The sequence below is a fragment of the Schistosoma haematobium genome, chromosome 1 (genome assembly GCF_000699445.3).
Source record: "Schistosoma haematobium chromosome 1, whole genome shotgun sequence".
Taxonomy (NCBI): Eukaryota; Metazoa; Platyhelminthes; class Trematoda; order Strigeidida; family Schistosomatidae; genus Schistosoma; species Schistosoma haematobium.
Genome location: NC_067196.1, coordinates 64,973,254 through 64,986,334, shown reverse-complemented (window position 1 = coordinate 64,986,334; position 13,081 = coordinate 64,973,254). Strand labels below are relative to the sequence as shown.

General features: G+C 31.7%; 1 protein-coding gene across 1 annotated transcript in view; it reads right to left on the bottom strand.

Annotated features, from left to right (window-relative positions):
- MS3_00001869 (uncharacterized protein) overlaps positions 1–13,081 on the bottom strand; it is a 50,853-nt gene that overhangs the window by 14,897 nt on the left and 22,875 nt on the right. The window contains exons 9-13 of the mRNA XM_051209374.1: positions 10,225–10,314; positions 7,595–7,690; positions 5,784–5,879; positions 3,637–3,753; positions 1,122–1,612 (exon numbers count right to left, since the gene is read on the bottom strand). Of these exons, the coding sequence (XP_051074827.1) occupies positions 1,122–1,612; positions 3,637–3,753; positions 5,784–5,879; positions 7,595–7,690; positions 10,225–10,314 (890 nt within the window). The remainder of the gene's footprint in view (positions 1–1,121; positions 1,613–3,636; positions 3,754–5,783; positions 5,880–7,594; positions 7,691–10,224; positions 10,315–13,081) is intronic.

Here is a 13,081-nt window from a genome sequence, read left to right as displayed (position 1 = left end):
CAGTTACCCCCATTACTGTATGGCCGTGGAGAGGAAATTGCTTTTATCAGAGAACGAGATTAATTGAATGATTACTGGTACCTTGAAGAGATTTTGACCGTTCTTCTGTGAACTGTTCAAGTAACAAAAAATAAGCTAAAGGCAGTAAATCGTTGTTCAATAGAAGAGACGATATACAATTCGAAGTAGTTACATAATGTACATTACTAGTATTCATGCGTATATATATATATATATATATATATATATATATATATATATATATATATATATATATATATATATATATATATATACGTTGTTTAATAACTGGAAAACTAGTAAACAATGTTTTACTGCTTATTTGCAATATTAAACTGTGTGAACTATTATTTGGTTCAATCTAATACAACAGGAAAGCGTACACTTTCTTTCGTTATCATACATTTCTCTTTGGTTTGTGTATTGGTGGTATCCTACAATTGTTTAATGTTAAGCGATATATGATCAGGATTTTTTACAATAAATATTTTGCAGTCATACAAAAACAAATGACAGAGAATAAAAAGGCCAGATCGAGTTTTAATTCCGTGTGGTATCTGTTTAATATAACATTCTTTTGTAATAATTCAGTGAAACATTCATTTTGTACTTTCAATATTTCAGTTAAGTATAATATTCATTAAGTAATCATAAAATGTTAGTTAAATCTGTGTGTAAATGAGTGTATCTGGCTCGCTATACCAAATCAATACAATGAAATAAAATTAACGACTGAACGGGAAGCGAATCAAAATAATTGCAGTAACAACAAGAACAAGAAAGACCAGTGACTAAGAAGACAGAATGCAAAATTATATGTGAATTAGAATACTGGAACTAAAGATACAGAAGAAAATTATGTGAATGCATAATTCAATCGTGAGTGATTTTGAGCCATGTCACTCAACGTCTCCAATTACAAGCCTCAGTTATCCCATTATATATATATCACAGACAGATTCTATAATAATTTAATGTACGTTTTGAAAGGTTTATAGAATCTATTTAAAGAACGGTCGAGCAAACACATGCAAAAACACATTATGACTAAATAAAATCTAATTACACAAAGGAATAAAAAACTAGAAAAGTCAGCCTACCTATTTCCTGAATTCATATCGAAATTAGTTATTTTCATATTACCTTCCCATTCATTTTTCATAGGAAACGAAAAATTAAATTCATTATTTGGTATCGATGAAGCCAACTGTAGTAATTCTAACCATACACCTTTATTAACTAATTCATGAAAGAGATTTATACAAACACTTGAATTAGCGGTGTGCAATAAATTACTTAATCCCCATATTCCATTCAAATGTAATACTGGTATAATATCATGAAACTGATGATTTGTCATTGTTGTTGCTGGACTATTTAAGTTAGATTTTGTTACTGAAGGACGAGATGAGTTATCATTAGTACTAGGATTATTACTATTGTCACTAATATTATTATTAAAACTATCAGCATCGTATGTATTGATTGATTGACTGTTTGATTCAACTTTAGTTATTAACAGAGATGATGACTGTACATTTCCAATTGTCAGTAAACGGATGAAAACACTGATAAAATCATCAATTAAAGTCTGGAATAGAAATATATATATATGTACGTAACAACAAATGGACATATACATAAACATGACTAAAATAATTTCGTTGATCAAAAAGGAGATTTTTGTACATAATTTAGCGTGAAAATAATAATAATAATCGTTGTTTATCAGAAAAGGAAACAGATCAACCAGTCATAATCAATGTCTGATCTGACATGTGTAGAAACAACAGCATGAAATACAAACTATAAAATTGATTCATAATGAACTGTACAAATAAAGTAAAACTGATGTTTCCAGCGTATAATCATATTAAAGTATATCCAATACGATAACAATATTAATGAAACTCAACTTGATCGTTACAAATCGTATAGTCAGATTATTTAGATTAAGAGATAATTACTAGCATTGTGTATATACTCCGATAATTATCGTATATATCTTTCAGAATGATGTTACATTCTTAAAATGGTATAAGTTTGCGAATAATCCATGTAGTTTTCGCAGTAAAATGTAGCTTTTATCTTTGAAGAGGTATATTACTTGTGTAAATTGTTTAATACTGTTTTGACTGTGAAAATATAGAAAACGTTTGGTGGCCATTATGCTAATTATGACAATAGTAACAGTTCTACGCACATTCATATCATGTTACAATATCGTCCATCCAAGAACACGTATAGGAAATTAATTGGTTCATTAGGAATAATTGTACGGAAAGTTAGAACTGATCAATAACAGCTTGTGATCTTAAAAAAAATCACAGACGATGACCCCCTCCCTAATTTCCTTGTAATTATGATACGCATCAGAACACTATAATGTACTAACAGTTACTGACAGATGTTTTAATCAGGTACTGTCTTGTAGCTAGAAAGTATATTTTAGTTACTAACCTTACCGTTATTATCATCAAAAATAATCAATAATGTGAGATTATTTATGTTCAAGGAATAATATATACATCAAGAAATACTTTCACCCGTTAGAATTTTTATAATGGAATGATAGTTTTTTATTTATTTATTCCTTTTGAAAGAAAATAAAACAACTAACAAAATATCGAGAAACTAAACTAAACGAAATAATTTTGATAAGTTATCATTTTACGATTCGTTTAGATAAGTAGTAGTATCGTAATGCATTATGTATGTATTCGTTGCCAAATTTCCCTATTTTACTACATTTATATGGTTTTGTTCACTTTAAAAATTTCCTCCTAAGTAAGTATTACCATCAAATTGTTAGAGCTGACCTAGTAATTAATAACTTGTATTCTTAAACATATTTCTAATTAAGACAGTTGTACAGATTCAAATAATCTTTAAGAAAAACATTTAATTTAATTGCAGGTAGTTTATTTATTGAATTTATGTATCTAAGTAAGAAGTGATCGGTTTTACTTCTCTTTTTTTGTTTTGCAAAAGAAACTTGTTAAGATACTTTGTGTTGAGAATTCTATATTGTAACAAAAATATAATATTGAATAAAGCCATTATTAAGAAAAAGAATCCAGCGGAGAAACTTTTCTTTTCGACGAAATCATTTATTTAAGTTGTACATTCGTATACATAGTTATCTGGAAAATATATGTCTTTAGAAGAATAGAAAAGATTGTATCATAAAATGGATTCGAGACTAAATAACAAATCTGACCCATAAACTATTTTCTTCCTTACCCCTTGATTAGTACGTAACCTCATTTGTTATTTAGTCTCGAATCCATTTTATAATGCAATCTTTTCTATCCTCCTATAGACATATATTTTCCAGATAACTATATATACGAATGTACAGCTTAAATAAATGATTTCATCGAAACGAAAATTTTCTTCGCCGAATTCTTTTTTTCCTTATCCAATGACACTATGGGTTATTTTAAAGCCATTGATAATAATGATAATAATAAGGATAGTTAAGTCACAATAATTTTGTTTTGAATGTAAATAATCGGAAATATCAAACAATTTGTTATGTATGAATAAAGAAAAGACATTCGGAGGTTATATCGTGAAAATTCGGAAGAAAAAATCAACGAATAATTCACTTACTTCTTTCAACGGACACATTGGAAGTACTTGGTTGATTAAGGTAGATGAAGCTGCTTCGACTAGTTTCGCACTTAGATAAGAACCTTTAATTGTATTCGGCAGATTATCATCAATTATCTAACAAAATTTCACATGGAAAAACACAGTAATCAATATATATATAACTTTTTTCATATTTAAAGCCTTTTGTGAAGTGATTTAACATATAGATTATATTCTTTAGAAGTTGATTCTAGTTGAGGGTACAGTTAAAAGTTAGGAAGCATTGGACAGTTAAGTTGACCAGAGCAATCATATACTTAGGATGAAACAACTGTCCAGTATCCATTGATTTCCAATAGATACCCCCAATTGTGACCAGTCTGTAAGGAATATATATCCTAAATATTTTTTTCTATAGATTGTTATAAAAATCTTATTTGTATGGATAAAACAATCCAGAAAATTTTTAATGATTTTCAGCCTAGAAAAGATAACAATACAGAAAGTTCAACTCTCTAGAAACCAAATACACTGATCTGTAGGTATAAATGCTAAGGTTGGACTTGATCGTTTCAAATAAATTTAGCATTGTTTAGGAAGTTAATAATAAATATATTTTTGTTATATCCCGATGAATAAAAAAATTGTTTTTCCGACGTTTTGTGACTTAATGTAAGCTACTTCTTCAAAGTAAGTGAAAACACACTTATTTTCATATATCTATACAACTGAATAGTAACTTATAATCGAACAGAGTTACAAGAATTCAGGTGAAATTTAACCACAAAAGAAGAGACAGCGTTTATCGACTGTATTAAATTAATATATTTGAATAATAAACACTTCATTGAAATCCGAAATTGAGAAAGATTTTCACCTAATAAATCAAACAAACTTCAATGACAAACAGCGGATTCAAGATGATTGTTTTGTTTGCTTATTCGGTATAAACTTGATAATGTATATCAAGAAATCAAATGTATAGGGCTTTACATGAAATATATAGGAATATACACAACCTTATGTTTAAAAATGGTAAGTAGTTACTTTCTAACTAGTTGATAAAAAGCAGTATTAAAGTTAAAGAGACATATCGTGCGATAATAATCATAGGTAATATAAAGCGTTGAACAACTGGAAGTAGTGTTTTAAATATGCAACCAGTCACTCAAACGGTAGCTGTCATCATGGATTAACATTACTTGAAGAATGAATGAGTGGGAAATATTTACAACTAAAAAGTACATCACATAGAATAGTGTTAAGAATCTCTATTGAAGCGCTACCATTCTGAAAATAAATTTTTAAAAAATACATTTCACACTTTCTAACATTAGTCTTTTTACAATATAACTGATCTGATAAACAATTTATAAGTCGATAATGGTCATTTAATCCATCTGTTTTCGATAAGTAAAACGCTGGAATTGAAGATTGTTCATTCGACATGTCTACATGTACAATTCAATAGATCACTTCATTATTACTAATTGATTTAACTTCAAGAATACTAGAAGTAAACACACACTACACGTGATAAATAACACTTGTTTGATTGAAAAATGTTAATTCAACAGGTATAGATACAAAACTTGCTCCACTTCATTTAGTTTATCCAGCCAGGTAGACAATTTATTAAACTTTAAATAAACAATAGAACTAAAAATCGAATAAATAAACTCTTTCATACTTGACAAATGAATTACAATAAATTTCAAGTTAAAATGAGATCTATTAATTGATGTTGAATTGAATAAAATTCCCCCTCTTTAAAACAATCAAAAATACCCAATAGGCTAATCCAAACTATAATAGAAATAAATTTTTCATCACATGAACCTATTCTTCTATTATGATAGATTTTAGATAATAATTCAAGTAAATATGTATTGCCGATAATCTCTTTATAAGAGATTTAGTTCATAAATATACAAATTGTAGAATAATAATGTTCGATTGTTTATGTAGAAATTTCGAGAGGATTTCTTCCTTTCGTTAAACAATTAAACTCATAGTATGAATAGAATAGAAATTAATAATATATTAAAAGAATATAATAAGAAAGTATTACATAGAAACAATTATGTAATGCTATTTGGTTTGGGATAATTTACAACTAAGATTTAAAAATATTAAAACTATATCAATAATAATAATAAACTAACTTTTAATAAATATCGTCCAATTGTTTGATTTTTAAAAAGTGTATGATGTAAACTGAATGATCGAGATAGTACATGTAATAGGACAACAATAGAATGCTAAATATATCGACGAGAGAAGGAAAATGAAAAAAAAATTGAGAATATAATCGTCTATCAATTGATAAAGGGAAATATTGATTTTTAAATTCATATAGATGTTGTATTAAAAGAAGACAAAGATGAAAACCGCTGTAAATAATTTACCCTATATATTTGGTCACATCTTTGTATGATTAAATAACAAATATAATGACCTATAAACATTTGAAACCTGTAAATACTACATCGAATTAACGCTCGTGTCGTGAACTGATATGACAAATTAATACAAACTATTATGCGAACTTATCTAACCTTCATATGTGCGATTGTAACGTTACTGGTTACATTTGTATGCATGTCTATCTCCATTTACCTATATTATTATTTGTCTATTTTCAAATATAAACTGATTCATACTTAACTACACGCCTTTTGACTCACAACAGTCAAAGGCCGCGCTACGTTTATTTATTCATTCTCACCGTGTCTAACATCATATGTTTTACATATGTACAGCCGCAACACTATTCGTATTCTACCTTTTATTTCTACGTTGTAATAACATGTTAATTAGCAAAAATATGAACAAAGTTAGCAAGAATATGTATTACATCAAATAGAGTAACCAAAGCAGTGAGGCCTTTGGTTAAAAAATATACACATTTGATCTACGGGTGGTTAAACATTATTAATGAACTAATCTGTAAAACACAGGTGAATAGGAAGACTTAGAACTTGATTTATGCATTGACTTAAAAACACTGGTAGATTGTACTTCGTAGACCTGAGAAGACTTATACGCTATAACATAAAATATTCTGGAAACACACTTCACGATCGATGTGTTTGACATTGTTTTTATGAGTTTTCCAAGAAGACGATTCATATTCTTTGCAAAGTTTATAACCGCAACTGATGTACTGAAATAGCTTATATGGCCTCTCGCCAAATTTTGAATAGAGCGTGATTTTAAAAGTGGCCGCCAACTACAAAAAAGTTATTATCTATCAAATATTATAGTTTGAAATCTCAGAAAGTGAGACTAAACAGTTTTAATGTTTCACTATACAATGTGATGCCAGCTTATTTAAGAAAACAACTAGAATGAAATCTTAAATCAAACAACACTCACTGTGCAAACATAAACAAGGTGCGAAAATAATTAAGCATTCATTGAGTGGAGAATAACTTCTGACTTTATGTGCATTCGGTAATTTCGATTGTTTCCCTAAAGAAACTCAAATCTAATTGTCAGACGAAACGTTGAAACAATTTACTTTCAAACATTGTTATTGTTACAGACAAACTTTAATGCTGAATTCCCTTGATATTACGTAATTGGAGATGAAAATAAGGTAATCTAACAGTGAAATATCCAACTATCAAAACTTAAACAATATGAAATACCTACTAGTTAATGCATTTAACAATAAACATGCTCTATTAGACTCTAAAAATGTTGTTGAATAGTATATATTAAAATAAAGTGTAAGATGTCTTTTGTCGAACGAGGTAAGGTTAATGAATACGATACCACACATAATATTCGTTTTATTACAGTGAGTCAAATGTGGTGGATAACTGACATATCTATCAACTGATACAGTTAATCGCTAGTTAGCATTTAGTCAAAAATCGTTCATATTTACTATGAGGCTAAAGTAATCATAGTTTAGAATAACTGAATATAAATGAGTAAGGTTACCGAATGGAAAACATGAATTTCATACCTGAAATTGCAATACGAGATTTGCATTTTCACTACCCAATGACTTTAAACGCATCGCAAAGTCTATAAGTTTTTTGCACATCGTTAGTTCACCAACCTACAATATCAAAAGATGGGACAAAGAAAAGTGAGTTGAAAGGAGAAATTAAAACTACATAGTAGTTTGTAAAACAAAAAAAGCAGACGTTCTAATCAACCCTAGTTACATAATTGTGGATTTATATATGTTTACCGAATAACTGAACTGGACACATCATATGTTATAAGTTTAGTCGGAGCAGGTGGGTTGATGATGAGTGACAAAATCTCAGTAGGAGAAGAGAAAAGGTCGACTGAATTTTAAAAACTTGTGTCACAATGGAGACAAGATATCTATTCGTTTATCAAGTGGAGTATATTGTGCAGAATTATGCAATGCATTCTTTTATCATTACCGCAAACCGATCTGAGTTAAGAGTCTATTGAAAATCAGGAAGCACAAGACGACTGTTTCGTCCTAGAGTAGCATATATTTACGACTCGACCACTGGGGGATCGGGCCCAAGGCAATGACGTAAGGTCATAAAATAAACATGATGCTTATAGACTATTAACTAAACTATATCACAATTAAACGATAAAACATTAAGATGTAAGGAATTAGATTTTGAAGTGAAATTGATGAGTGTTTTCTTCTTATTCTGAATTCATCAGTACAACCCACTTACATTTCAGTGTGCTGATATTCGGAATAAAACTCAGAATTCATAATCATTGCCTCAAAACAATAAACGCTTATACATTAAATGACAACATCATAACTAATAATCGTTGTTATCATGATACGCAATTTCTAGTTTTACATCAAAATACTTGCACACTGAGATCATATATATATCAAAATGTATGAATCCAGTTCAATATATACATTTGTAACACAATAGCACAATTCGTGATTACAATTAAATAAACCTTAAATATAAAAGTAGAAACAAAAAATCGAGAAGTCAGTTCAAATCATATCAGAGAAGACAAAAAGAATATATCAATCTTTGGTGCTATAAGAACATAGCAAAAAAACAATAAAATTAATTGAATGAATATAGCTTTAAGACATTAGAGATGTATCAAGCATTCATTGTCAAATATGATTCAATGTATGTAAGTTGTAAAACTATACTCTATAGGTATACTTTTTTTTCTCTAGTTAAACATGATTATATTAAAGGGAACAACACATAAGCAACATATGACAATAATGTTCTTGAATGTTAACAACACATACTCAAGTTTTCAAAGGTATCTAGATAGATAGGAATTATTTTCATAAAGTCATCATATGATTTTAAAAAATGGTTGGCTAAATATGATTACCATGAGATTGTTTAGAAATAACTTCTTACAGATTTGAATTTCTGTTAAACTTGGGTAATCTTTCCCCCATCTAGGGAGGTGAAGTTGTCTTTCTCCTAGTAGTCAATCAGTATTTCAAATGTATTTATCGGGAAAAGTTGTTTGTTTAGTTCAGTATTCTTTGGTCTATAAAACAATATTTATCGTAGTTGGTGTTACGAAGTTGATTCTGTTCAGTAATTAAAGAAGTGAAATTGACAGCAATTCACAGTACAGTCAAGATCTATCATCCTTCATTTACGATTTACATTTACTAAAGGTGGATATATTTCTTTATTTTTTAGCAAGGGGGGTACAGCAAGCTTCATTCAATCAAGCTAAAAAAACATTATTCGATCTGTCTATTCATAATATAGTGATAAAATTGGAACATTGAGTAGATGAGCACAATGATCATAAAATTTCCTTAAAAATAGCCATTCTCTATACTGAGGGTGAATTACATATCAGCTATATGTAATTAGCAAATGTTTAATTCAGAATGTTTAGTAGCTCAAACAACAATCTAGGTAGATGACGATTAGATTAGACTGAACACGTGTTATAACTGTGAAAAATAATGCTGCTGATTAAGGGTAGCGAATTATTGATCGGACCAAAGACTCACAAACACGTAGAACGGCCTAGGGTTCTGATTGGTCTCGCTTCCTTGTCTAACCCAGCCAGTTGAGTCCAGAACACAAGTTTCAGCCTCGGATTTATGAATCATTATATTTCAAACATACTTTGTTTATATACCAGTCAAGCAGGCCACAGCGTACCATAAAATAGAAAATAACATTGTACAATAATGGCCAGTAGGAAAATGACACGTTAAACAAATATTGACCAATAAGATGATACCATTTCATGTCCAAGGATAGCATTAGGCTTAACAGGATAATTTTTGGGATATTTTCCTGAATATCCCAACAACACGACATTTTAATAACATAAAAACTATGAACTGATACGTCTTGTACTTGAGCGTATGGCACTGATTTTCCTAACCCCTTTCTAGTTCAATAATATTTCCAACAATTGAAATACGAACAAAAAATAAAAAGCCTGAACTAAGGAAAAAAGCTTCACTCTTAAATTTATTACCTATACATACAACATGGTTATTTGTAGAAACAAACTTGACCGTAAGATAATAGAAGCCTCTGAAAATTAACAATAACATAAAATTTAATTTTCGAAAAAGAAAAGAGAAAAACCAAATTCATCAAAACCATTCTTCAATTTATCACCACTTACAAGTATTCGAGTGGATTCATGCCCAGATGCCAGACAAGAAAATAATTTAACCAATGGAATTAAATGCTCCAAAAACTGTGTATGACTTTGCTGTATTATTTCGAAGTATAAACACATACACAAAAGAAATAAAAAAACAGGGAATTATAATGTCATATTTGTAAAACATACTAATTAAGAACAATAACAATGATAATTTACCAGAATTTTTTGATGTAGGCCTTTCTCTCTTTGAATAGTGAAGCAGATCTATTATGTTTCCATAATTTCAAAGAAAAGAAAAGATGCAAATGGAACTATGATCAAAGAAATAGCCTGTATAAAAATAGTTATACCACTATTATTATTATTATTATTATTATTATTATTATTATTATTATTATTATTATTATTATTATTATTATTATTATTATGACACCAATCCTTACAAAAGGCAGATAAATAGTGCTTTGAGTAGAAAAAATACATGGACAGTGATAATTAAAACTGAATATCCTAAAGATATCAATACACCGAATTAGATTGATGAGTCTAGGATCATAATATTAAAGATATTCTAAGTTTTACGATGTACATGTCGAGGAATATCACTACCCCTCACACAAAACATTAGGCTCAAAAGACGAATTAAATAAACTCACCTTTAACAAATAAGTAACAGTATTACCATTTCTCAACATTATCACCAACGTACAACAAATATGCTCATAAGTGTTTGTTGAAATGTGAATCTCATAATGAAAGGTTATTTGCTGTCTGCTTTAAAATAGTAATGTCCATCGTAAAAACCAATGGACGGTAATTATATTGTAAGTAATTGGCGGTCCCCAAACGTTGTTGCTACCTTGAAGTGGTGGTCGGGCTTGCCTATCGTGATGAAGCAACCGAGGTATACTGGCTGGAACAACCGTTCCTCAAGGTCCTACCATATCAGACAGGTCGGTTGAAGAGCGGTAAGACTAAAAGCAACAAACCCAAGGTCCGAAGGCGAAGTCGTACTGCTGACTGTACAGAGGTGTGACAGCAGTAAGGTGTTTCCTTCAGATAACCAGCATGACAGCGATGCTGCCTTCCCACAAGGAGCGGTGGGGTTAGAAAAGGTCGACCCTAAAAATGCACACCTCGCCTTATCCCACGGATGTCCGTCTCCGGCGGTAAGGTCTCAACAAGTACGGAGCTAACACAAAAATTACCCATAGAAAGGCCGTGCGCGACCGGCCTCAGGCAGTTGTCCCTTGGGCACTGCGGTCACGCTCTCAGGTCACTAAGACCACCTCTAATCCAATTTCCTTTTCAGACACCTCCACAAGAACCCTTCCACAGTGTGGGTAACCGGGAAGTGATAACCGCCCTCATACCTCTAACAGCACTCAAGACCACTGTATTTATAATCAACCTTCCTCTTCAATTCCTATTATTCCTCCTACATCGACTTACAACTCTAAACTTCCTTTATCGGCTTCCCCCTCAAGTGTCACCACAGCCAATGATTCTAGTGTGCAAAACACTGTCCCAGGTCTACTGAAACCTCGCACCAAACTACACATTGGAGCCTTCAACGTACGCACCCTATGTCAAATCGGTCAACAGGCTTCCTTGGCTAGAACCCTAGAGTCTCTTTCCATTGATGTATGCTGTGTCTCTGAAACACGCATACAGGATCCCAGTGTGGTCATTCACTTGACCTCACCTCGGCAAAACGGAGAGCCAACGAGATACACCCTCTCGTGGACTGGCAGGAGTTGGCATAACACTAAGCATGAGGGCAGAACAGGCACTGTTAGAGTGGATCCCCGTTAACCGTCGTTTATGTGCTGTTCGGCTGAACGGCTCCGTAAGAACTCAGAAGGATAGGGACACACGTCATTGTCTTTTTGTCGTTTCTGCCTACGCTCCCACCGACTGCAGCTCAGATGAAGTGAAAGATGAATTTTACAGAAAACTATCTGAACTTCTTCAGAAAGCTAAACGTTCAGACATTGTACTCGTAGCAGGTGACTTTAATGCCCAGATAGGTAGTTTAAACCAAACAGAAAGGCATTTAGGTGGGTATTTTAGTATTCCGGCACAACGAACAGATAATGGTGATCGTCTGCTGCAACTATGCTCAGAAAACCGTTTATTTTTAGCAAGCACTAATTTGAAGCATAAATAGAGGTATCGTCTAACATGGCGACCCCCTACACCAAACTAACGATGGACTCAAATAGACCATATTGCCATCAGTCATCGTTGGAGAGGGTCGGTAGAAGATTGTCGCTCATTCTGGAGTACCTGTTTAAACTCTGACCACGCCCTAATACGGGCACGCATCTGCTTGCGCCTCACTGGACGCAAAAAAGCCACATTAAAAAGACCAATTAGAACTGAGTTGAGTAACGAGAAAACCAAAAGTAGGTTCCAGGAACAACTGAAGTCACACTTAGGTAGTCCTGAAAACGAGGCTGACCCAGATGTTGCTTGGAAAGATATACAAACAGCAGTGACATCTATCAGTGATTTAAACCACAGGGTTACAAAGAACCAATGGATTTCCTCAAGGTCTATTGTACTGATGGATTCTCGTAAACTCATCCCATCAGGCTCTGAACACGATGAAGAGCGATAACAAATCAGATCTAGGTCAACCGAAAGTCTAAGGAACAACTGTGAGCAGTGGTGGGCAACGAAGGCAAAAGAGATGGAAAAGGCGGCGGTTATAGGGAACACAAGACAGCTTTACAGACTAATAAAAGAAACTGGAATTAATAAGTCAAGTGTAAGTGAGATTATATCGGAAAAAGACGATACTCTCATCTGCTCCCAGTCCAGACGTTTAGAACGATGGGAAGAACATTTCAGGGAACAGTTCAGCTGG